Source organism: Zingiber officinale, chromosome 1A (assembly GCF_018446385.1).
Source record: "Zingiber officinale cultivar Zhangliang chromosome 1A, Zo_v1.1, whole genome shotgun sequence".
NCBI lineage: Eukaryota > Viridiplantae > Streptophyta > Magnoliopsida > Zingiberales > Zingiberaceae > Zingiber > Zingiber officinale.
Genome location: NC_055987.1, coordinates 166288001 through 166314936, shown reverse-complemented (window position 1 = coordinate 166314936; position 26936 = coordinate 166288001). Strand labels below are relative to the sequence as shown.

Sequence of the window (26936 nt, the reverse complement as noted above, 5' to 3'; positions counted from 1 at the left end):
TGAAATTTTCCTTTTTGCCTAAGAATGGCAAAAGAAATTGACAATCGCGGAAGACTTGAAAAAATTCGTCTCTATTTTGACTATCCATTTTTTAACAAATTAATTACTTCAAGTTTTTTTATATTAAATAAAATTTTCTTCAGTGATTATCTACCCCTACCTCCTTTCACTAATCAACTCAACTCTTTTAACCATAAATCACTCAAATCGCTTTGGCAGGAAGAAGAATAAATTGTGTGATCAAACAAGATTTACAATACCATTTTATTATAAACATCAAAACCTAATTGCCTGTATACAATACTAGAATCAGTTCAAGTTAATTAGTTGAAAGAGATGTGAGGTAGCAATCAAATATAAACACATATTTGCCTCATTTATGAAAATGGTAGTTTAGTCGATCAACGATAATAGCAGGGACATAAAACAAATATTCTAAATACCGGTCGAGACAACCGCATAGGGAGGCGGACATGAACTACACTGCCTTTGTCCTAGGAGGTGCTTTAGGCGACCGCAAGCGAGGCCGGTGAGGTTAGCGAGGTGGCGCGCGAGGCGGCCAAGGCAGTGGGTCCGGACGTGTTGCGCAAGCCCGGCCACAAGTCCCACAGAACTGTGCAAGCCCAAATGCATCGTCGAAGATCGGAGATGGGCCTAGACGTGTTGCTCGAGCCTGACGACGAGCCCAAATGCGTCACCCAAGCCTGGCAACAGTGTTGCAGATTTCGGCCTAGGCGGCCGCCTAGGCGCTAGGCGGCCCCTAGCCGAACCGAAAACCTCCTATTCGGTCAAACTAGGTGGTACTATTTATGTGCGGTCCTAGGTGCCGAATAGGCGGTCTGTTCGGCCTAGGCGCCGCCTAGACCAAACAGATTTCTTTTTTGTTTTGGACCAAACCCTTTTTTTTATAATTATTTATGGCCCAAAAGCCCAAAACTACTATGTTTCTTTCCAGTTTTCCACAACTCCAACCCTAATCTCGCTGCACATCTCTCTGCCGCCCACCCATCTCTCTGCCGCCCACCTGCACATCGCTGCACATCTCTCTGCCGCCCACCTGCACATCGCTGCACATCTCTCTGCCGCCGGCGTCCCTTCCACCGTTCTCTGCCACGCCTCACTGGAATCTCTCCGGCGCCCTAATCTCTCTGCATCAAACTCAAAGAAGCAAGAATCTGCACCACTGGTGAGTTCTTATTCTTCATTCTTCCATGCTTTTTGCTTGCCTTCTTGCTTCCTCTTCGATCCTTCTTGGTTCTTCAATGCTTCATCTTGCTGCTGCCTTCTTGCTTCTGAGTTCTTCACTTCTTCTTTGTTGCTTCTTGTTCTTGGTTCTTCTTGGTGCTTCTAACTTCTTGGTTCTTCGATGTTTCTTGGTTCTTCGATGATTTTTAGTGCTTCTTCCGTCTTGCTTCTTCTTTGATGTTTCTTGGTTCTTCGATGCTTCTTGGTGTTTCTTCCTTCTTGCTTCTTCTTTTATGCTTCTTGGTTCTTTGAGTGTACTCGTGGTATTTTTTCCAGAACCAAAAGATTTATTTTTCATGCATCAATCAGAAATTATTTTCTTGGATTTTAAGACATGATGTCTCCTTGTTGAGCCCACCATTAAGCATTCTTCTAAACTTGTAGCCACCCAACTCATTCACTGTGAGTATTAATTGTTAAAGTTTTGTTGAACAAGTGAATATAAACCTCATCAAACCAGCTCTATGAATAATTAGAACTTAGAAGTGGGAAGGGGAAGGAGAGATGCATTGAGTTGAATATGATTATCACATGCAATTTTTTGCTTTATAACTGGTGACTTGAAAAGTGAAGTAAATGAAGGAAAGATTGGGATTAAAAATGTAGGAAGGTATTCTGGATGTTACTCTTCTAGTCTTCTTGTTTGGTAACTTTTCATGGAGAGTAGGTATTCTATTAGTTAATTTAATTGTCTTAGATATTTTGGTTTTGAGGACTTTTGCATGCTTATTATTTGGTCATTTGGTTTCACTTTAGACTTTACACATTTTTTCCTTTCTCATGTGTGCATTTGTGCATTACAACTCCATTGATCCAGACATGTAGACAAATGCTCATTTCTCCCCCATTCAATTCCTCCTATTTATGCAGTTAATCAGTTATGGCATCTTCAAGTGCTCCCGAGGGTTCAGGTTCGGGCTCGGTTAGTGTTTCTCAAGCTTCTCAAGATTGTGAAGTACTAAAACGAAAATCGAATGATGTTGGATGGGTGTATGGGATGTTAATTGATGCAAAGAACTTGGACAAAGTCAAATGTATTTTATGTGGAAAAGTTATGTCTCGAGGAGTTTACAGAATAAAAGAACACGTAGCACACATAATGGGAAATGTGTCTACATGTCCAAAGTCTTCAAAAGATGATCAAGCTAAGTGTAGGAATGCAATTAATGAGGGAAAGATGAAGAAGAGAAACAAGAAAATTGAAGAGGAATCTTTAAGATCAGATGTGAATATTCGAAAAGACATTGATGTGGATGAATTTCAAGAGTCTTTTGGGACCATGAAGCCATCACGTACCCTTGGTCCTATGGATAAGTTTTCAAATGTGATTAACCCCGAGACTTCTTTGAACTTAGCAAAGAGCAAGCGGGAACAAAACATCAATGATGCTCTTTTCAAAGAAAGAACAAGTTTGGTTAAAGAATATGTTTGTAGATGGGCATATGAAGCTGGTGTTCCTTTTAATGTTGTTGATAGAGATAGCTTTAAGGTGATGATAGAGGCGGTTGGTCAATTTGGGCCAGGGTTTAAACCTCCTATTAGATATGAAATGAGCTAGCCGTATTTGAAGAAAGAGGTTGACAGGATCAAAGGCTTACTGAAGACAAATGAAGAAGAATGGAAATTAAATGGGTGCTCAATTATGACAGATGCTTGGAGTGACAGAAAAAGGAGGTCAATTATGAACTTGTGTGTCAATTCTAGATTAGGCACTGTTTTTCTTTCCTCTAAAGAATCTTCAGATGAAACTCATACAAGTCAACTAATTTATGAGTATGTAGAGCAATGCATTCAACAGGTTGGTCCAGAAAATGTTGTTCAAATAGTAACTGATAATGCCTCAAATAACATGGGAGCTGCAAAGTTGTTGAAGGAGAAGAGGCCAACAATCTTTTGGACCTCATGTGCTACTCATTCTATAAATCTTATACTTGAAAGCATTGCAAGTATACCGAGGTTCAAGAAAGTCATTGATCAAGCCAAGGCATTAACTATATTTATTTATGCTCACCATAAGACCTTGGCATTGATGAGATCATATACAAAGAAGAGAGATATTGTGAGACCAAGGGTGACTAGATTTGCTTCAGCATTTCTAACTTTGCGAAGTTTATCTTAGAAAAAAAGTCAATTAAGGGCAATGTTTACTAGCACTGATTTGGAAGAATGCAAATTTTCCAAGAGTGTTAAAGGGAAAACATCTTACACAACAGTGTTGAGTATTGGATTTTGGATTTGTGTGTCATTGTGCTTGAAGGTTTTTGCACCTTTGGTGAAGGTGCTTCGAATTGTTGATGCCGATAAGAAACCATCTATGGGTTTTGTGTATGGTGAGCTTCTGCAAGCTAAGAAAGATATTAAGAATGCTCTAAGTAATGTTCCAAAAAACTATCAGCATATTATTGATATTATTGATGCAAAGATGAAAGATAGGCTAGATAGTCCACTGCATTTGATAGCTTATTTGTTGAATCCTTTTTATCATTATAAGGATCCGCTTCTTTATTTGGATCAAACTGTCTCAATTGGGGTCATTGATTGTATGGATGTTATCTTTCTGGGAGATATTGATATGCAAAATATCATTTTGAGTGAGGAGTTACCCATGTATAAGAAAAAGGAGTCTATCTTTGGGAAACCCATTGCAGTAAAAGCATGTTCATTGAATGATGACAAGTTTGATCCAGGTAATTAAATAAATATTCATAATATTTTTATTGCTTGAGGTTATTAATATTATTCATGTTATTGACTTATTTTTTTATAATTACGCAGCAAATTGGTGGTCGACTTTTGGTGCATTGACTCCTAACTTGCAGAAAATTGCTATGAAGATCCTCTCTTTAACTACTAGTTCATCGGGGTGTGAAAGAAATTGGAGTACATTTGAAGGGGTTAGTAGCTTAAAGTCTTAAACTATTTTAATACTAATAGACTAATAGTTCATTATGTTATCATAAATATTAATTGTATTTGTAGGTGCATACAAAGAAAAGGAATAGACTAGATACAAATCGATTAAATAATCTAGTCTTTGTTCAATTCAATGCAAAACTAATGAACAAGAAAAATAGGGAGAAAGAGAGGAATATTGAGGTTCTTCTAGCAAGTGATGCAAGTTCTAGACAAGATTGGATTGTTGATGGGGCTGATGATGAAGTTGAACACGACACGGGCATGACTTGGAAAGTTGTTAGTGATGCTATGGGAGCAGATGAAGCACTTAGGCCTAGAAGAAGTAGTAGACTTAGAGAACTTGATGAGGATGACTTTCAATCCGAGAGTGAGGAGGAAGTGAGTGTGTATGAGTTTGATTTTGAATCAGACGAAGAGCATGTCATAGAAGAATATGGAGAAGGAGAGGAATTTTCCTAAGGATTTGTAGTACAAACTGATGTTATGATTGTTATCTTTGTAGTTTGTAGTTTGTACTAGACTACTAGTTTGTTTCCATGTTTTTTTTCCTTTGAAGTTGGAACTTTGAATACTTTGATGCTATTTGCTACTTAGCTTAGGCTACTTGATGTTCATTTTGGTATCACTTGCTAGTTGTTACTTGTTTTGAATTTTGGTATTTTATTGAGATCAATGTGCATTTCACATTTTCACTAAAAGATGATATTGTATCTAGAGCGCCTAGACGCTCTAGGCGCTAGGCGCCAGTCGAGCGCCCGACTGGCGCCTAGCGAAATCTGCAACACTGCCTGGCAACAAGACCGAACGCATCGCTCGAGCTTGGCGAATATACATATATAATATTTTTTACTTTTTTATTTTTAATTCAACGCCTAGACACCGCTAGGAGACTGAGACGGTAGGCGGTCGCTAACCACCCTACCACCGCCTATCGCCATCTACAACATTGAAATAAATAAAAGAAAAACAACTTAATAGACCACATATAGCAAAGAAAATGAAATAAATGCAGAGTTGCCAAAAAGAGATATTAAGCACCAGTTGATATGAAGAAGTGCACTGACCTTGAACATCCTTGCCATTGAGTTCCCACCTCCAGAGTCGATAGGCCTAAGAAAAGATCATGACCAATAATTAGATTATCATCAACAGAAACATTTGTAGAATATTAGTGACCACTGGCATCTTCAATGCAACTTTCAAGTTTCCATAATAGAGCAAGCAAAAATAAAGTAACTTACATTGTACTTATGTCATCCATTACATATTTCAGTAAATCCCCACTTAATTGGATATGGGACAGGTTTATATTCAGATCTAAGTCAAAGAAAACTAGGATTGAGCTAAGCAATCAAGGCATGATGACCACTATAGTGTCCAGATAAAGTCAGTGAATTGGCTGAGGCGCTCTCCTACTTGTCAAAGTGCTCCAAATAACTTACAAAGGAAGAATAGTAGAGCGGAATGTTAGTGGTTCTCTGATTCAAGAGTTCAATCCCTTTTCCAAATCCCAATCCATGGGGTGGATATTAAGAAAGTTTCAAGAGGAGCACATTAGCCGTCTGGAAAAATTTGACTATGACATGTGCTAGTTCCCTTTTCCTTGGCTTATACTAGGAGGCTGCTATACACCTTTGTTCTATGGGTGTACTATGATTTGTCAAGTTGTTCGCTAGAGGTGGTGTAAGCAGCGCTTCTAATGTGTGTATTAACAATATACAGATCCCGAGATCATAAAGCATTTTGTTTAATGTATTATAACTTGATTTGGTATAGTACGGATATGTACTTAGACCAATAAATACTCCAGTTATGCAATGTGAAACTATGACAAATGTGCATATCAAATGAAGAAAAGAAAGATAAAAAAAAAGACTTGGTTAACAACAATAAAAAAAATAAAATTTATTTAAATATAAATGATGATATAGTATGAGATAAAGCCCAATGAGATAGAAGAATCCATATAGACAACCCCACCCATGGGATAAGGCTTGGTTGTTGTTGTATTACAACTTGGTATGACTCCATTAATGAAATTAAAGATAAAGAAGGGAGTGCCTACTTCCTGATACATGATGCATAAAATGAGCTTTCAAAAGCCTAAGAGTCAAAAAGAACAATATGCTACAACAAAGTACAAGGGAAAACATAGCTTGGAGAATTCAAATAAAAGAAAATTTAGATATTCATTTAAAAAATAAAAAAAGGACAGCCCGATGCACGAAGCTCCCACCATGCGGAGTCCCAGGGAAGGATCTATTGTACACAGCCTTACCCTACTTTTTGCAAAAGGCTATTTCCAGGATTCGAACTAATAACCTTTTGATCACAAAGCAACAGCTTTACCGTTGTGCCAAGGCTCCCCTTCTTAAATATTCATTTAAGCAAGACAAAAAAAATCTGTTTTTTGTTTATACATTATCTAGAATATCACTTGGACTTTAAAGGGTTAAAATTCTTATGAAACAATAAATGTATGCAATACGGTTCTTCAGTGCATAAGCCTATTGTGTGACATAGCTGCTTATTCGTCGATTTCCTAAAACATTGTCATGCATCAAATTGTGCGTACATGCTTATCTAAATAGTGTACTAGAAGTAGAATGAGGAGTTAGGAGCCATCAGGCAATGGTGACATATCTTTCAAATGGTACACAAATGGAAAGTGATGTAATTAAAAGGAATTGGAATCAAATAAGGATATGAGAATTCTCTCATTCTTGGAGATTTGTGTCTTTCCCCATGTCGATTATTGAAGATTCGTGGATTCCCTTCTTCAACAAGCTCTCTTTATCCAACCAGTCATCACCCATGAAATCCAATCCAGTTTCCAATTTCACTCAATTCAGAAGTATTCTTCCAGAACATAGAATGAGTTAATAACAGCAATCAGATTAAAGTAACATGAAATGAAAGCATCACAATACTATGGTTTTTGCACAGATCTTCTCGATAAAGTCCTAGGAATATCGAAATTGATATAATACAAGAATACATGAGAGCGAGGCATGTATAAGTTTACCAAAAGGTCAATGAAAACTTACTAGTTACCTTTGATTGCCAGAACACGTTTTCCTTCTATTACAAGACAGACTGCAAGATTTGAAGATCCTAGAATCACTATTCAAGAATCTCAAATCTTTCTCGGATGAGTTCCTAGCAGAAAGGGAAGGAGTTTGCTGACGAGAAACATTAGGTGGCTGTGAGGATGATACTGCAATTTGATGTCCTCTCCCACATGTTTTTAACTCACATTTTTTGGAAACTTTGCCCTTGTCTTGACTGGCAATCTTTGTACCTTTACTGCATGCTACAACTGGCTGAAGAAAGAACATGAAAATTCCAGTGTGAACAAAGTTATACAAACATAACCAAATCACCAAAAAGAGATAGTTACCTGGTCCTCTAACTTCTCCGATGAAGACTGTGAAAAAGGTTCTGACGTTGTGGTATCTGCATGATAATGTGCAACAGTACCTGATAGCTTATTATTGTTAAGCAAGTCTAGGCACATCAAAGAACCATAATATTTATTATTGTGGAGTTCAGAATATAACTGCTTAATCCACTAGATAAAGATTCCATATTAGAATGACAAATTTACTCTTGTGTAAAGTAAGAACTTAAACAATGGGTCTGAACTCTGAAGAATCCAACTACTTAGGCAGTCACTTTTCTTGTTTATCGCATGTTCTTTGGATTTAATTATCAGAAAATCATCATTAGCATTCAAGCTATGTGGCGCATTGTTCTGCTTATCTTCGAAAATTGGTTATTCATACTACTCAAGGACAACTAGTAGTTTAGTATAAATGTCGGAATGTCATTAGCCAAAGACAATACTTAAAGTAGTTGCTAATCAGAATCAACCACTGCAAAATCAACGTTCAAGAAAAGGAATAACACCACACCATAAACCATAAATTTGGTTTATGGTTGTTTATTTTGAATGACAGTTTCCTCCAATGGTTCCCTAATTTCCTTGATGGAATTTCTACTAATTTTTCTAAGTACTAAACATATCTAACATGTTTTTAAATCCAAGAAGCGATAATGAGTGTGTCCATCATACTACTTGACATTGCGTATGATGTGTTCTCCTATTTTTGAATTAGCATAAGTATGGCAAATAATTTAGTATCTAGAAACATATAAGTGGTAGGTTTATAAACACACTATTTTGTTATTGTCAAAACTATCTACCTTCTTGGGCTCTGCTTTACTTTACCAGTTCAAACATTCTATAGATTATATGTTATAATAGCTTTGACCTGAATATATACAAATCAATAGTTTCTGTAATGTCTCTTGACAATAGAATTAACTATAGAAGCCAACAGCAGAACTTGTACCCTAAAGAGGATTTCTTTCAGCATGTAGCATATTGGAAAGTAGCAGTATATGCGTGCTTCATGCTTGTTGAAATGCAATGTATCAAAGATGAGAAAAAGAGCAGAAACTCTTATTTGACAGTCTCTATCTCTAAATTTAGCATGTTAATTTGCAGGATGCTAAGATTATGTGCAACTTCAAAACTTGATGCAAAATAAACATGACATTATAGTCCAATCAAATGCCTGAATAATATCACAACTACCAAAGGCGTCATGAGGGTGCTTCATGATAGTAAATAATAGTATTGTAATAAAAAATGAATAAGTGCCAAATAATTGAGCTACTCCAATTTAGAATGGTTTTCCTAATTATTTATACAAGTCTTGAGTTTTACCTGAGGGATTACTGTTAGTTAATTGAGAAAGACTACAGCAGGCTCCAACACCCTGTAACAAATATAACAGTAACAGGTAAGGTCAGCTTTATTGTATTAGGGGAAATCAAATCTCCTAAAGTGATGAATGAAATTTTGCTGAATTTTGCCCCTTTCAAATTTAAACAAAAAAAAAATGCCACTCGTTGAAGCATTGCAACTATCAATGTCTATCCACATCTCGGCCTCTTTTATGGATTTTATTACTATGTTATGACCTTCCTATTAATTCCCTACAGCATAATTCTCTTTAGCTCCTAGCTATTGGGTGGTGTTGTTCGGTATTGCAACTGATTTTGGATAAACAGGAGAAAAAACATTCCCAAGTGTATCTTTTCCTCAAAGACTCAATCTGCTCCTACATGATCATGAATTTGAGTGTTCCTTCCTAATCTTTGCCTCAATTTATTTTTTAGTTTAGGTATTTTTTCCCCTTCTGATGCAAATTCTCATTGTTGATATTTCGTTGGACCTTCTTTAGCCAACAATCTCACCATTCCTATCTTAGAATTTTGTGGGAGAAAAAAGGTTTTTGTCTTATTTAAACCCTTCATTTAATTTTACCATCAAAGTAGTTCTCTTCAAAAAAAAAATTGTATTTTCCATTAAAAAACTAACTTTGAGCCTCTACGATTATAAGTTCATTCAAACCCTAAACCATTCTCTCAATTGGAATGTATGCTGTCAGATTCTCGATTCAAGACTCTATGTGCATAAAATAAATCTCTATTACTCAACCAAGTATCATCCCGTATCTACCTCCACTCTCCCACCCGTCGGACAAGCCAGACAACCATCAACCTACCTTGGAAGAGACCACAAGCTTCCTCCGATTCCTCTCCGACTGCAACTCCCGGAGGTTAATCCTCAACTTATCGCCTCGATCGGCAAGCCGGTTCGCAAAGCCTGACGAGATTAGGCTCATCAACCGCTGGATTTTCTCCTCTAGGGCGTGATCGGAGAACTCGGAGAGGTTTGAGTCATCGGCCATCGCTGCCTTCCTCGAGCCAGAAACAGCCAGAAAAGTATCGATCTCCGGCGGCGGTACGTCGCCACCGCCCATTCAGATCTGAATGCCTTCGCGATCGATCAAGACGATCGCGACGAGTTCGACGGCTTCTGGGGTTTGCGCTCCGAAGGGGACGGGAATATTCTCAACTTATTTTACCCTACTGGAAATTAATGGATAACCCAGCCTATTAAATATGGAATATTTCAATTTTTTTTTTTAAAAAAAACAACTTTCGTTCATACTTGTTTAGAGTCATTGAAGGGCCGGCACTGGGGGCACGGAAGACGTTCGATTAAAAGCGATGTGAGTATTTATTTTAGAATCAATTTCTAGCGCATCCGAAAATATTTCTCTGGGTGTCTGTGGTTTACCATGGTTTACCTTTTGTAATGTGCCCGGGATGACGCTGGTAGAAAATAAGACGGCCTCGTACAACAACGAGAATTCAAAATTTATACGGAGTATGTTGTTATACATTTGTGGTATTGGAAAGGTTGAAAACCTAAATTAATTAAAAAAACTTAAGCTGATTTAAAACTCTCTTCCTTGCTTCTGTCGATGTTATCAGTTGTCGTACATTTTTTTAATTTACTGGTCGTATAATCGACGAACTAAATTCCTTTCAAGGATCATTTGCCTTCTGATTCTATTTCACCACATTTATTATAATTAAACACTATGTTTTCACCATAAACCGCCCATGTTTATCTTGGGAGTGGTATTGCAAAGCAAGACGAAGTTCGATAGAAGGAAGTTAAAAAACGAACAGTGTTAATTAATGAAAAATATTACGGAAAAACGTTATCCTATCTACGCAAGGTTAGAATATATGATTAATAAAGAAATGGACATATTAGCAAAGAATCACACGATATGATAACTAAATAATGAACATAATAATTTCAGAAAATCACAGTGGGTTATATGAGTGTTAACAGGCATTAGGACAAGAGTATTGCATCAGAATCCACAAAGGCTTCACGACAAAAAAAAAAAATCCACAAAGTTATAGCAAAATTTTATTACTATTAGAATTAGCACAAGATTATTGTAACAGTAGCAAAATCCACAAAGTTATAGCCTGATCATTTCCCTATTCATACAAATACGGTGGAAATGCTCATTCTTTTTCTGCAAATCTAGCATGTGGTGACCAACTCAATTATGTCCTGAGATCGGAAATGCTCATTCCTAAGTGTGCTAATGGATGATACAACAATATCAACCAAATTTTAGCCTACTAAGTGAGATGGCTAGTGTACTAATGGATGATAACAATTTAAAAATGTCTAACAATTCACCTCTGATGATGATGGTGATGATGCTGCTCCTTCTCATGCCACTCATGTGAGGAAAAGTCTAGTTCTGATTGCTCGAGTTCTCATTGCTCAAATGCTCATGGCTCCTAATAATGTTGGCTGTTGAATTATCATGAGACGAGGGGCTCCTCCATCCTCTCTCAGATACGGACCTCTCTGACTTTGGGCTCCTTCGTCTAGAGTTGTGATCGTAAGGGCTATACCTTGGTGAATAACCTCGGTATGAGGAAGGGAGCCTATGATCTAAGTTGAGCATGCTGTCATCCCGTATGTCTGAAGACCACCTTTGCTCATGGTGGTAAGAATGGTTGGATCGATGGACTCGACTTCTCGATGAGTTGGAGCCTGAGCCAGTGGGTGGAGTAGCCCAAAGCTTGGGATCAGCATTATCTGGAATAGGTGCATTTATGCCAGGAAAGGCCACGGTCATCTTTTTCTGTGGAGGCTCAGGTTCACTCCGTTCTGGAAGTTCTCCCTCTTCTGGAAGTTCTCCTTCTTCATACTTTTCCTTCGTCTCCTCATCATCAAAGATGGTGATTCCAGAAGGCTGGTTCTCGTCGTCATCATCTTTTGGAATAAAATTGCACCAGCATTCATGTAAGACAAAGAAGGAGAAATTCAAAGGCAAAAAGCATACACAAAAATAGTATCAGATTACAGATATGTAAGCTCTCAAGCTGGTATCTCTAATTTTTCCAAATCCACAAAGAAGCATTAACTCTTTCGCTTTCTCATAATACCTTCTTTTGTATTTTAGGTATTTTCAATTTTGTAAGAACATTCATCGTGGGCTACAAAATATATCAATATGATTATACTAATAAGTCCTCTCCTGTTTCTAACCATTGTTCTGTTTCAGCATTAAGTATCACAGGCCACAATGGATATAGACACACAAAATCAATTCGCCCTCATGTAAATTGCATCCTAAAATATTTATGTGAATTGCATCCTAGAATATTTACCTAAGTATCCAGGAGGGTATCCAATTTCACGCATCCGATGAAACCAAGGTGGTGGATCATACTCCTGTATAAAATCAATGGATATAAGGCAATGAAGACCACGAAATAAGCACACAAGAGCTTTTGTAATATAAAGAGATTAAACGCCAGTATGATTGAATGACAACAAAAGAAGCATATGTTCAAACTGCAGCAAAACTTTTACTGTGAAGAATGAAAACAAAAGAAATCAAACTTATCTTGTACTCATAACACATTATGAAGACAGCACATCACTGAAGCTTTAATTTTAAAAAAAAATCATTTGTTTGGGAAAAAAATGTTGCACATGTGAACCTTGGAATAAAAGCAACAAATTACATAGAATCATGGACGTACTAATTTCATGTCATCTTCTTTATGGCATGTCTACTCGATGACAAGGGAGCCAAAATAAAGAGGGAGAGGAAACCAGACAGATTCCCATGCCTAGTTGGGTAGAAAATGGAAAAGTAGAAGAGAGGGAGGGAGCAATTTGGGATTCCTTTCCTCACTTTTGGTTTGGTTTGGTTCAAAAGTGGATGGAAGAGAAGAGGAAAAGAAGTAGCGAACAGATTGATTAACTTTGTGTTATTTCTTGAGAATGATAGAAGCTTTTCAAGTGACAAAAAAGGTAGATATCTTCCTAATCCCTTTTCCCCTCCTCTCTTCCTCGCCATTGTCCTTTTCTTTCCCCTTCTCGCTCCCCACCTAAGTAGACACAGTCTTATGCAGATTAATGATTCATTCATCATCTATATGTATAAGACAGGAGAACCAACAGTTAGAAAAAACTAATGGCAACTAAAGTTGCTTAAACAGCCAAAATCAAAGAACAGAATGCCATTAGTACCTTGACACAAACAAGAGTACATCAACACAAGCAAGAGATATGTCGAAACAATAAAAGCTAACCAACAATATCAGAAGAAGACTTGACTATTACCCCAATCCCCAAGCATTCTCGTGTTTCAGGCCCAAGAACTCCTGCTTGCAAATCATCAAATTTGCCAGGAATTTTCTGATGATACCGAGCTTGTGCACGGTCAGTTGGATTTTGTCTTGAACTACTATGCATCTTGCGAGCATTGATGATTGCAACATGATCACGTGGCCTTGGACACTCCTTAAGCGAGTGGCTATACGAGCCACAATTGAAACATCGAGAACCTTCTGAAGTCTCAATCCTACAAATAGCATGGAAAAGCTATGCATCTTGTAACTTAGCAAAAGATAGTTGGAAAGCAGAAGACAATGCCAAGTTAACAGAAATATCTGATGGTATGTTGAACTGAGAAGTTTCTGAACATAAAATAAATATGCAATTTTAAAGTAGAGAAGAGAAGTTAGATATGACAATTATATCAACTTACAAACATCTCAAGTTGGCACATTTCAAAAATTTTAAAAACAGATTGAAGTAAAAGTGTGTGTGTGTGTGTGTGTGTATGATTTTTACAGCTAACAATGCATAAAGGCATTTTAATAATAAAGAACAACAGAGATAGTAGAAACTCTACATCTTTACAACAAACTCTATTAAGGAGATAAAGTTTGTACCCTCCATCACTTGAACCATCAACTATCTTTGAGCCAAAAGTATACACTCTGTCATAGAAAGGAACTTCAGCTTCGAATAGCACTTTCTTTTTATCCACCTCTTGTCTTGCTTGGTTATCTATCCAAAAAGTCTTCCATGCAAAAGAAGAAAGAAAGTTTTCTGAAATTTAAATGATGACTAGGAGAATAATAAGAAAGTTGGAGAAAATAGTAAAGAAAAATGAGAATGTTATTTCAGATGGAAATGTTGTTCACGAATCACGATGATAAAAGCCAAAATGAAAAAAATAGATATATCATAATTCACTCAAGTCATACCTTATCCGTCAGTTCCAAACTGGAACACAGAGCACAAAGTATCAAGTCAAATACATCTAAAACTACAGCAACAAACTCAGTCCCACTCATTTGGAGATGGTTATATGGACTTTATATCCTCATTGAACTTTATGTAGGGATATATAGCTAGGCGGACCTTTCTGAATAACTCAAGTCATACAACTAATGACAGATCATATTCACTTGTAATAATAAAACATAGTAACATTTATGAAGCAACCAAAAATAAATCATATACACTTGTGCTGACAAAATATAGGTACATTTATGAAAGGTTTATCTGTATTTACCACTGTATTCAACTTCTTAGAGCCAACATCTATTGCTGGAAAATATGTCTCTTCGCCATCTTCTAAGGATGCGTCTCCAGTTGTCTGTTAAGAGATGAGCGAGAAAACTTTAATTATATAAGAATCAAGCATTCTGTGCCGTGTCTACAATATTATACATGAGGGTATTGATTCTCTGAAACTTTGATTCTTCTCAAAACTTAAACGAGAAGATAAAAAAAAAAGCTTCCTTAGCTGTCATATCTGGATAAACCATATTCATGATTCTTCTAGAAATGATGAAAATGGCAGTGCCAGGAAGTAAAACAGTGAACTCCATCAAACAAAAAATGGAGAATATTCAAAGAGATTATTCACTTGGGTATTTATGCAGTGCATTTTTGTTCGCCCAACAATTTTAGTGATTGAAATGTAGCTCCTGCACTTGATGATTGTTTGGAATTTTATAAATCAATTAGGTTTAAAAACTTATCTTCAAAAATTACAAATAATCGTCAAGATATATGCAGCTCCATGATACAATCAGGATAAAGCAAAAAGACTTACGCTTGATGAAGGCTGGTTCTCCGCCTGCCATTGAGACCACTGCTTCATGAGTTCCATTAGCTTCCTTTTGCTTTCTCTGCAGTATAGTAGAAACAAGACATTCTCTATAAGTTTTTGTATGCAAAGCATCCATAAATGAATCATTCTTTTAATTCCTTTTTTTTTTAAATATATATATATATGCCTTTTCGGAAGGAAAGCCTTGGCGCAACGGTAAAGTTGTTGCTTTATGACCAAAAGGTCACGGGTTCGAATCCTGGAAACAACCTCTTGCAAAAAAGCAGAGTAAGGCTGCGTACAATGGATCCTTCCCCGGGACCCCACATAGCGGGAGCTTCATACACCAGGCTGCCCTTATATATGCCTTTTCGAAACATATATCGTGAAATCATATATTGCATTAGAGTGCTTTCTTTCTACGCCAACCTTGTCAATGAGTTAAAAATTACACGGACATATGGTTGCTTCTCAACGTGAGCTTTTTTCACTCCTGCTATAGCTACAACCCCAATTAGGGAAAAAAAGTAAGAAGAAAGAAGAGTTAAGAATTTACAAAAACAAGACAGTCATGTTGTATTTGCACAACTATCATTCACCATTTCTCAGAAGACAGAAAATTATAATAAATTTTTTATAGTGATAATGGCAAATCAATATGCACAATTGCCCATAAATGCTTCAAGGATAGTACTTGTATTAAAAGAAGAAAAAGCATAACCACTAATAGGATACAACTTTCATCGTTCACAGTGTTGTTGGTAGTTGCACTGTCTATTTTAGTGTCACTGCCTGAATCCGAATCCATGTCTTTATTGGGCCTAGCTTTCAATTGTTCTTCTGTTGTGTGACCAAATAATTCAGCTCCCTCATACAGAATGGAGGGTTGTGAGGTTATGTCTTCTTCAATGTCCATATCTAGCACATTAGGATCATCTCCTTCTACACCATGTCCTTTAGAATCATCGTGATTCTCTGAACACCGATAAATTTTACTCACAAAAGGTAATCTGGCAAATCTATTTCAGTAATCCTGGAATCTAGACCTTCAAGATCATCATTACCTTTATCATTGTTTTCACTTGCAGGAGATGGTTCAAGGCCAATGATATCATCCGATTTCATCTTCTGGCACTAGGCGTTTTACCAAATAAAAGAATCCTGTATATGACAACAAAAGATGGGCTATCAAAGAACATTCAACTAAGAGATACAAACAACATAGTAAGACAACTGGAAGATTAAATAGTGATTGACTTCTACCATTGACTTGCATATTATCAGTAAGCATAGATCTACTGAATCAATCATCCGCTGAGGATGCATGAAAAACAATATACAAGTTTTTCACATATACCATGACAAAAGAAGAGCCATTCTTCTTCATCACATAAGAATCTGAATGATGGTTACCCATGAATGTAACTGAACATGCACTTTAAGAACTTCCTGCACCAGAAGTTCCCAAAATTAAGTTCTGGTATGCTTGTTACTTGTTAAGTAATAAGAGAAAATTTTCTTCATTACATGTAAAAGTCAACGTGAAATTATGAAAACAGTATTCTGCCATGGTAACAGCACAGCTGCTGGGGACATTTTCCAGCAAATCATAATGGTTAGAGGTCCTCAATCTGTTTGGGTGTAAGTGATCACTATGTAGACACCATAAATTGATACAGCTTGCTAATCCAGTATGAGAATTCTAGCACCTCCAAGACCGAGGGGGTTAGCTCCTGCAGTTGATCTCTTCCATGTTGATCATTGGTGTCCATTGATATCATTGACCAATCTAATTGTTGTTGATAACCCACATCAACACTTAACACAAGGAAGTCAAGCTTGTTAATAGTGAGACTTGTCTACCGGATACACCGGGCATTGCTACCCTAACTCACTTATTCTTGTAATATGGGGTTGACTTTGGCATCAAAAATTGGATCCTATTGAGACTGTTGAAGGGAGGAATCTTCTGAGTCAGTCCAATCCAGGATATGATATCCTCTTGAGGCAAGGCTTAGTACTGACCCCGTAAACTCATTTCAAACATTTTGGCACTAGGAGAGCCTCGTTGAGATCAAGAGATGGTCCCAGGGAATCAAATTCTGGAGCACATTAAGCCAACTTAAGGTTCAACAATCCACACCACCAATCAAACGCCGCAGATGGTGACAACTATAACAAACTAACAATGATGTTCATATCAAGTTTGGAGACAACTTTTGTTGGCTCTGAGTTCAACAACAATCAACCAACAAGCATTTGGCGATTTGGCTAGCCAGCTTCATGCACTTAGCAATCTATTAAAAAAATTGGTGCACCAAATACTACTCAAACGCCTATTCAAACAGCTGTAGTCGTGAGCACAATCACCTTCCGTTGGCGAAGGATTCAATATCACCCCTGTCTCGGAAGTTAGAACCCAAGGTCATCAGCGAGTGCCACACAGGGAACAGACAACATTGTAAATAAGCAATCGGATCAGAAGAGGCAATCCAGTCTAGCCCCATGTGCGCAAGCCAAATCAGAGTAAAGTTTATTCGAGTGACAAACATCGACAACTGAGAAGGATGAATGACGGAGATCCTGGCCACTACGATCCGTTTAATATCCACTAGACTTCTACGTGAATGCATATCATTCCTAAATATCAGAGATTCAGAGTCACAGAGATTGAATCATCGGGACAAAAGTTAGGGTTCTGTATTGACTAAAAAATTCTCAGGAAAGGGTACGCGAAACCTTCGGATCACATAGCAATCAGAAAACAGTATGAACACAGAAGAGTTCAGGAGTACAACCTTAAGATGCGACTGAGATCAGGGTCTTGCGACAAAGGCGAGGAGCACAGTCAGGTAAAAAGCGATTACAAATCCGAGCTCCCGAAAAGGGCTTCGGAAGCCAATGGCTCGACCGAAGAATCAAAAGAGAGAGAGGAAAGAGGACCTGAGGTCAGAGCTGGAGAAAGTGGCGACTTCGCGTCCGCTGCCGCCGTGCTTCGCCGGCGGATAACCTGAAATGGAAATAAGAAGACGCTCGGGTGAGCATGGAACCTAATTAGGTAAGCAGGTGCCACGTTTTTCAATCCGCACCTAGTCAGGAGTCAGGGCAGTCAAAATAAAGAGAGGTTTTCTTTTTTAATACCAATTTTTTTTAATATGATCCCTTTTCTATCAGTTTTATTATGTACTTTATTTCAACTTTATCTCATTCGTTTTAGACATAAAAAACTAATAGGGCACAAAAAAAAAAAATAATAATAATAAATTTATGTGTATATTTCTTCAACATTCTTTTTTTTATACATATCATTGTCTCATGGTGTTATGATAGAATATTTAAATTATTATCTAGATATTTATAATTTAAATTTTAATTATGATATATTTATAAGAATTTTTTTCTTCAAATAAGATGTATAATTAAAGGATGTTAGGTCATGCGTTTCCTGATTTATTCTAGTGACTGGTGGAAAATTTCATAGGATCGAGTCAATCAACCCAGATAATCAATAAGACTAATTAAGATTATCATTACACTTCTTACTTATCCTTATAATAGGATAAAATCATAAAATTTACTTATCCTTATAATAGGGTAAAATCATAAAAGTAGATAAATTATGATATTAAAAAATATAAAAATTAAATCATGTTAAGTATCAATATTAATTTTTTTATTTAAAATATATAATTTTTTTATATAAATATTTTTTTAATTATCTTATTTAAAATTTTTAAATAGAATAATTGATATGGATACTGAAAAACTTACATTTGATTATTTGACGTAATTTGATTATTTAACTTATGACTATAAATTTTAAAAAATTAAAAAGGCATTCAACTCCTCCATCATTATCTTAGGAGAGTTAAATAGCAAATTGTGGATGAATAAATTATAGTTAGAAAGGACGAAAATGCATATTAACCTACCTTACTATTTTATTGATAATTTTTAAAGGGCAAACCATATTATTAAAATTGTGAAAACAGAAAAGAAGTCTTTAAAAAAACAAAATCCTTTTTAAAATACTTTTATATTCAAATAAAATATTTTAAAATGACTGTAACAATTATATATTCATATATGTAATTTTTTATCAAGTTAAATTAAAAAATAATATACTTCAATAAGAATATTTTTCAAAATAAAAAATAAAATATATTTTAACTTTTGTTTTTAAAGGGTGTTTAAAAAAGATAATTAAGAGTGCCTTTATGAGTTATTTATTGGTACACATTTATTTTTAAGGGCATTAGTCTTTAGTGAGATAAAATAGCAATTAAAAGGTTAATTTATGGATTAACTTTAATCAAACACACTAATAAATTTTATAAAGCAATCGATAAAACACTTAAAAGAATAAATAAAAGAATCAAAATTTGAATTTTAATAAAAATAAATATTCTGAAAGTTAACCTCTAAATATACATAAATTATTGTACTCTAAATTTATTTATAAAGAAATAAAGAAAACTCATCTAATAAGAGTAATAATAATAATAAGTTTCACTCACTTTTAACCATTCTTATCGGACTATAAGAAAGATCTAGACTGTTGATTCCTCTAATCCAACGGTCTTAAACCGTTGCTTTAATTCTGCAAATAAAGCCGCTGCGGTCGACTTCCACGTCCCCAATAAATTTCTTTTTCCCTCCCGGCGATACCGATTCTCGTGCTACGCGACGGCGGAAGCGAACGCAGCGGAGATCTGAGAGCGAAGGATTTCCACTTCGAGGTGCGTTCCGATCGATTCTTTCCCTCGTTTTTCTGTTGGATTTTGTTTCGGGAAGCTTTTATCTATGGATTTTTCGGGGTTTTTTCATTGATTTTGGCTGATTTCCGATGTGATACGTCCTTCTCTCTACACCATGGCGATATCCTGCAAAGAATCTAATTGTAGATGGACTCAACCTTGTTTGCTTCGGGGTGCAAGTATCATGGTCGTCAGGTCGTTCAAGATATAGAGTTTCCTTCTTTTGGGGCAAATGATTTCTTTTGTTTTCTGTCTTTAGGGAAAGACGGGAAGAATGACCTATAAAATTGAATTCGTGCGTAAAATGAATGTACAAAAAGATAGAGAGCCGAGGAGTAAGGTCTATGGAGAAGCTTACCCCAAGCGTTATTGAATTGATCTATGAAGTTATTGCCCTGTGCTTGACATCGAGGTGTGCCCAATGGATTTTCGTATTAATTGTTTGGGGTTTTGCAACTTTCTTCGGGCGAAGACTTGTCTGATGATTTCCGGAGTCGTGATAAAGTTTTCTGCAAAATGAATTGTGATAGTTAGGCCAAATGGCATGAACAGGAAGATAGAGGGTTTATGGATGAGTCTTTGGCGAAAAGAAAACACAATTAGGAACCTTACTCGAGATTTAATGGCAAAGACCAAACTTCACAGGGGCATTCCTATTGAAATTTCCTATAACGAAATACTTGCTTTGGTTCTTGCGACTTTCTTTGGGCAAAGAATTGTCTTTGATCATTACCCGGAATCGTGATGAAGTTTCCATCAAAATGAATTCTGATACTTAGGTCAAATGTCATGATCAGGAAGATAGAGGGTTTTCTATTTCAACAACCAAGATGAATGATTTTTATGGGTGAATTTTTGGGGAAGAGAAAATACAATTAGGAACCTTACTGGAGATTTACTGGCAAAGACCAACCTTCAAAGTAGCATTCCTATTGAAATTTTCTGTAACGAAATACTTGCTAGATTCATAATTTCCACGTTTTATGCTTATACTGCAGTATTTTCCGTTCATTTATTTGTTCTTTTTCGTAATTTTTACCCGTATATATTGTCCACCATATGGCCATATTGAATATACTTGTTCATTTTCACATCTTACCATTGAGTAAAACAACCTCATTATCTGTTATGCTTTCATGTTTTTTTCATTCTGTCTTTCTGATTGTCCACCAAATGAGAGTCATGGCCGTAAAAATTTCTGTATACAACGTTATGGAAAAAATTTCCTTTCGATCAACTAATTCTAAGAGTTTCAATATTACATAATATTAGCTACTTGTGACTTTTGCTTTCTATCTGTCCAGGTTCAGAGTTTTTTCCCACCCAGTTTTTGGTTATTTCTGCAAACTGTTTTATTATAAAACCTATCTAACTGGAGAACTAAAGACTGGCACTTTTAGTTGCTCATAGATGGCACTATCTATCTTAGATTAAATAAATTTTCCTTGACTATGTTTTTCATTGAAAATTCTTCAGCCTGTAAAAAAACAATGCAAGGAAAGTCCACTTTGAACCCTTTTGCTACACCGTATGTACCTATCTTGCAAATTCAGTCTGAAACAAGACTTGAGGCTTCAGAGGAAACAACTGGTCCTCCTGGAAATAATGAGGCTACCGAGAAGTCTTTAGAACCTCAGCTTTTGGAGTCCTTCTACTATGACATCCAGAGCTTTGGAAAACTTGATATCTCTGGTGAATCATCCTCAAAAGTTGACCAGCACCTTGATGACACCTTTTCAGATGAGCTCAGTCAATTGGTCAATTCCAGTGCGATACTTGAGTGTCTTGCATCAATGTTTCCAGATATCTCTTTGGACTATCTTGCCGATTTGCTTACTATAAACCAAGGTGATTTCAACGATACAATTGATGCTCTGCAGCAGCTTGAGGTATATTTTTTCTTCATTATCTAGTTTCAAGGCTTTAGAAATTGGTAGCGTGCTCACTTTGTAATTTATTTTGCTTTCTAGACCAAGCATTTTCTTTATATCAATATATACAAACAACTAATCTAATGGCTTATTGTAGAGCGATGTTGATGGAACCGAGTATCCAACTGAACCTACCGTGGCTTATGACAGTTATGAACTTGCCCCTCAAAAAGGACGCTCAAGCGGCACAAGTGATTCAACTTGATGAGAATTCGATGCTCTTAATCGTCTTGCCCTTCGATTTTGCTTCATCTGAGATACTTCTCGATCTTAGAGCTTGATTGAAAATGTTATTACCATTCACATGGCCACACAACTGCACAGTGCCAATGCATGGTTGTCTTCTGGAAACAAAGCACTATCTGTTAGCTAGGTGGTTGTACAGTTTTATTTCCTGCTTGTCATGGATCATGTTTTTGTTAGATGGGTTACCGTGTTTGTGCTCTAGTGAAATTTGATCGAAAACAAATGATTGATTTTTTTTTTTTTTGGTGTGTTCTGTATAGTGATCTTCCGTGTAATTGAGAATATGAACTCTTTAATAGCTAATTTGGGCGAAGTTCCAAATTTAATAACTAATTGGATGGAGTTTAAAATTAAATTATGTTAATGTTTTTTTTGTTTGTACTGGAAAGAATTTTAAATTTTATTAGTAATTTTCTTGATTATTTTTTATATAAAAAATATGTTATATTATGGTTCTCTTTAATTTCACATCTAAAGATTAACAACACTGCGAGTGAAATAAAAAAAAAAAAAAGATAGCCCCGTGTACAAAGTTCTTGTCATGCGGGGTCTCGGAGAAGGATCTATTGTGCGCAATCTTATCTTGTTTTTTGCAAAAAATTGTTTCCAGGATTCGAACCCGTGACCTTTTAGTCGCATGGCAACAACTTTATCGTTGCACCAAGACTCCCCTTCAAATACATGGCAACACCGCGAGTGGAATAGTTTCTATAAATACCTCGAGCCGGTAACGTAATTAAATTAGTTTTTTACAAGTGAGAGTCCATTATAGTAGTTTGTTGCTGGGGTTTTCAAGCGTTGTCTTTGCGTTGCACTACTGCATGGGCTTAGTATATTTGGGATACTAATTTATGCATATTCATATAATATATTACACATGTAACGTGTGCAAGCGATGGCTAGTGCTCAGGTAAAAAAAAAAAGTACAATGTCCTTAATGACAGTAAATAAATGACATTTGCAAACGATAAATTTAGTGTTCAGTTTAATAAAGCTAGTTTATCTTTTGATATGGCATGTTATGGGTGGCCTCGAAAGTAATGTGAGGTCAATAGTCAAGATGAGGTAACAATGAAAGTCAAGGAGGTAGTCAAGTTGTACACAGTTGGACAGACCACTCACCTTACAGGACTTAGCTTCTCACTTCTCTTATACAAGTCTCCTAACATATAATCAGCCGGCCCCCGCACCGATCAAACCTTTCGGGATTTAGCTCCCTACTCTTCAAGGATAGGTCTTCTAGCATACAGTTGATCGAACATTTTAGACTTAACTCCTCACTTATCATGTGTAAATCTCCTAGTCGGCCTTAGCGTCAGTCCGACATTCAAAGCTCAGTTCCTCACTCCTTACGGGCAAGACTCCTAGCATACAACCGGTCAGCCCCAACGTCGGTCGGACCTTCAGGACTTAGCTCCCCACTTCTCCTATACAAATCTCTCAGCATACAACGATTGGTCATGTAAAATACGACACTCAAATAATAATAAAATAATAAGATTATTTGAGGAATAACCTTAACGAAATTTTTAGAAATTTTCTGGGATTTAATTGGAGCTCGTATGACGTATGTTAAGGGAATAAATTATTGAGTCAGGGGAAAACCTGTTTAATTACCCTATTTGAACGAGAAAATATTTAATTTCTTTATTTCTTTTTTTTTCTTTCCCTTCATTTCTTCCGTGCCCTAATCTCGCGTCGTCTCCTCCCCTCCCTCTCACGACGCCGAGCAACGCCGACCACCTCTTCGCCGACGCCGTCTTCCTTCTCCTCTCTGTTGATGCCGAGCCATCGTCGTCGATCCCTTGCGTCGTCCCCTTCCTCTCCCTTGCGATGCACCCCTCTCCGCCTGATCCTCCACTTGTCGAAGCTTAATCCGCCGCCGCCCGAGAGTCGCAGCCCTTCTTCCTCCCGCATCTCCTTCGTCGTTCGAGCCCCCACTTCTCCTCTCGCCAGAAGCCGAGCACCCCAGGTCCATTATTCTATGCCCTAGCTATCAGCCCGACCCTCTCTTCCTTGCCAACTCCGATCGGCGCTAGCCCTGGATTCCGTTGGGGAGGAAACTGCCAGCAACAAGGTCTGACAGTGGCTTTTGGGAGGCGTCGACCACAAATCCCTGGCACCAACCGATTGTTGTTGCCTACTGTCGGAGAGGAAGTGAATTGGGGTAAGGCATGTAAGGATTTGATTTCCAATTCTTGTGCTAAGGGGTTAATTGATCATAGTTGTTCTAGTCCTGTTCCCGGCAGCAACTTCATTGTAACTTCGGCCACCAAATTTTGGCGACGAGTTTCTGCAGTTGTGAAGCAAAGGCTAGGATATCAACTCGGGTGAGTTTTTGGAACATGATCATGTTTTATCTAGCCTATATGATGATGTCAATTGGTGTAATCTTATTGTGAGGCTTGGGGATACCCAAATCCAATGTAGTGGATATTGATATGGAGAAATTGATAAATGGGTGTGATGGATTCAATTTAGGTTAGCTAATTTGGTTGGATTGTTTAGGACAATCCAAATTGAGATTCCTAATGAAATTAGGATTTAGTTTAACTAGTTGCATTTGGAATCAGCTAAAATTATATGCTTGTTGTTACAGGACTCTGATTTGAGACGAGCGTCTCGACGTCGGATTGGTTGGATACGATCTTCCTTTTGAGGTGGGTACCTCTGACTTATCTCCTTTATATGGTTATTTTTTATATGCATAGTAGTTTATAGCTATTAGTAATTATTGTGTTTACTTCTACTTTGGTATGTCACTTCTTGGTTCTTGTAGTCTGCCTATATTCCTATCTATTATGCATTAATACTTATATTCTCTTGTTTGTTGCCATGTTTACTTCTGTTCATAGAAATAGTGACATACATTGCTCTACTGTGTAGTAGTCTAGTTATTTGACATGTCTGACTTGTGTACCTAGTTTATTGTTACCTAGATCATTGTATGGATTTATTTCTATTTTGATACATTTTATATGGAGGTGCATACTATCAGTATCTATATGTTTAGTGTTATGCATCATCTTGTATAATTGCATGATGAGCGATTATCAGCTCCATTATTGTTGAGCACATCGCCAATTACATGATCTACACACCCAACCACTCATAGGTTAGTGGTATATCAGGCAGGGTGTGTGCAGTTAGCTCTGTCAAGGCTCTGCTGGTCCGCTCTTGGGTAGCGATGACTGCAGCGTGTGGCAGGCAGGGATCCCTCCCCTTGACCATGATACAGGGAGATGAGAGCTTAGGCTCCCCCGCTATGTTTGGGGTAGGAGGATAGGTGTCCTCCGACAGCATCCTGTCCACTCGATCACTTAGGAGTAATGATGGCAGAATGCACATTTGTCATAGCCCTACCCACTGGGTTCTATCATCGCGTGTGAGATGGCTAACTGGCGTCAGGGGTGACACATGTCATTTTTGCATCATATGCATTGGTTTGCATTTATTGTTTGTGTTTGCTGCACTTTGTTTGCTGCATTTTGGTGGTTGCATATGTTTGACATGCATATAGGAGACATGAGTTGTTTGGTCTGATGACCGTATGTTCGGATAGGAGGTCCTGATGAGTACAGCTTCTTCTGTTGTCATTTAGTTCGTATTTCTTTTTATTGAACAGAATACTGTATTCCATGATTATTACTAGTAGTTATATTCTTATTATGCGTGTCTATTGATATCCGCTGAGTTGTTAAACTTACACCGTTGATATTTTTTATTTCAGACATCAGGTAGATGTATGTGGAGTCGCTTGGAGTATCCTGTCTGCCAATTTCCACGTCACATCCGAAGACTTATTTTCTGGTTTCGTTTGTACTTTATTTGATTTATGTATTTGGTGTACTTAGCATTATATATTTCGGTTTTGTTTCTGGATTGTTGTGATGTGGTGTCATGTATTGTTTTGTTGTGTGGTGTAAGTCTAGCCGACTAGCAGTCCTTGCTTTTGGTCTGTGATGGTTTCTATAGTTTTCCGCTGTGTTCTTGTTTTTAGTACAACCGAGCGGGTTGTTTAATATATAACTGCGTGGTTGTGTTTCTAGTACAACTGTGTGAGTTGTTTAATATATATATCTGTATAGTTGTGTATATTCCAACCGTGTGGACTGATGTATTTGTTTGTTGATGTATTCATGCTTCAGATTGTCACCGGTACAGGGAAGATACTGTCGAAATTTCTTCTGGCAAAGACTTCCTCGGGGCGTGACATGCTACATCGTCGATAAGACCTTCTGAGACTCAGCTCCCCACTCTTCAAGGGCAAGTCTCCTAGTATACAGCCGGTCGACTTCAGCGCCGGTCGGATATCCAGAGCTCAGTTCCTCACTCCTTCGGGGCAAGGCCCCCAACATATGCACGGTCAGCCTAAAGTGTCGATTGGACCTACGGGGCTCAATTCCTCACTCTTTAGGTGCAAAGCCCCCAACATATAGTCGATCGACACCAACGCCGGTTAAATCTTCCAGGATTAGTCTCCCCACTTCTCATGTGCTAGCTACAGGGCTGATCGGATTTCTTCCAGGAGACAGCAATGTTAGAGAATAGCAGTTACTCGTCAGGGAATATTCTGCTACTCTACATATGCACGCAATGGAACCTTCCCCTGAGGATGATCGTACCTCTATCTTTACTTGACATATTCTAACATCATACATTCTCTGACACTTCATTATTACAAAGGTTATGAGAGTCAGTATAAAAGGGGTTTCTCCATTGGCCAGGTACACTCACTTATGTTACATTATGCGTGTACACATGCATCTACATTAGTATTTTACTATTAATCTTCTTCTCCGCTTATTGTCACAGTTCTAACTTAAGCATCAGAGTGTCTATGTCAAGGATCCCCTCCCTAATTCTCACTCTAATGTTTTTATTTGCTCTTTGTATGGTGTGCGCAGAAATGATCGCTCGACGTTGTCCCCACCCAACATAGAGTTTTTCACGGTCAGCAGTATAGCCACTTACCCAGTGCTTCATCTTCCCCGATTTCAGACAAGATGATGCGTGTCCGTAAG

General features: G+C 37.3%; 4 protein-coding genes across 12 annotated transcripts in view; 2 read left to right on the top strand and 2 right to left on the bottom strand.

Moving 5' to 3' along the window:
• LOC122038309 (ubiquitin-like-specific protease 1D) overlaps positions 1 to 10101 on the bottom strand; it is a 33610-nt gene extending 23509 nt beyond the window's left edge. For 3 of the 4 annotated variants that reach the window (XR_006127835.1, XR_006127834.1, XM_042597994.1), the window contains exons 1-5: positions 9738 to 10101; positions 8894 to 8945; positions 7562 to 7641; positions 7216 to 7484; positions 5226 to 5271 (exon numbers count right to left, since the gene is read on the bottom strand). Coding sequence is in view for 2 of the 4 variants with exons in the window: in XM_042597994.1 (XP_042453928.1) it covers positions 5226 to 5271; positions 7216 to 7484; positions 7562 to 7641; positions 8894 to 8945; positions 9738 to 9995 (705 nt within the window). In the remaining 2 variants the exon portion in view is untranslated. The remainder of the gene's footprint in view (positions 1 to 5225; positions 5272 to 7215; positions 7485 to 7561; positions 7642 to 8893; positions 8946 to 9737) is intronic. The other variant, XM_042597995.1, reaches the window with a different exon arrangement.
• LOC122038311 lies at positions 3820 to 4663 on the top strand. Its single transcript, XM_042597996.1, has 2 exons — positions 3820 to 4139; positions 4225 to 4663. Exons 1-2 carry the CDS (start codon positions 4074 to 4076, stop codon positions 4618 to 4620), a joined length of 462 nt encoding a protein of 153 aa, XP_042453930.1. The 5' UTR covers positions 3820 to 4073; the 3' UTR covers positions 4621 to 4663.
• Positions 10102 to 10941: 840 nt separating the features above from the next.
• LOC122038308 (zinc finger CCHC domain-containing protein 8-like) lies at positions 10942 to 18079 on the bottom strand. 6 transcript variants are annotated; one of them, XM_042597991.1, is made up of 12 exons: positions 17922 to 18079; positions 17777 to 17801; positions 16336 to 16427; positions 16043 to 16139; positions 15714 to 15953; positions 15408 to 15480; positions 14982 to 15057; positions 14436 to 14519; positions 13807 to 13937; positions 13193 to 13433; positions 12229 to 12292; positions 10942 to 11830 (listed from the first exon to the last, which is right to left on the bottom strand). In XM_042597991.1, the coding sequence occupies exons 4-12, from the start codon at positions 16101 to 16103 to the stop codon at positions 11304 to 11306; spliced, it is 1497 nt and encodes a 498-aa protein (XP_042453925.1). In that variant the 5' UTR covers positions 16104 to 16139; positions 16336 to 16427; positions 17777 to 17801; positions 17922 to 18079; the 3' UTR covers positions 10942 to 11303. The 6 variants fall into 6 exon arrangements, with proteins under 6 accessions (XP_042453925.1, XP_042453923.1, XP_042453926.1 ...); XM_042597989.1 differs by lacking the exon at positions 16336 to 16427; XM_042597992.1 differs by lacking the exon at positions 17777 to 17801.
• A 1525-nt stretch (positions 18080 to 19604) lies between these two features.
• Positions 19605 to 22215, top strand: LOC122038307. The gene is made up of 3 exons (XM_042597987.1): positions 19605 to 19717; positions 21212 to 21624; positions 21764 to 22215. The coding sequence occupies exons 2-3, from the start codon at positions 21226 to 21228 to the stop codon at positions 21869 to 21871; spliced, it is 507 nt and encodes a 168-aa protein (XP_042453921.1). The 5' UTR covers positions 19605 to 19717; positions 21212 to 21225; the 3' UTR covers positions 21872 to 22215.
• Positions 22216 to 26936: the final 4721 nt, after the last annotated feature.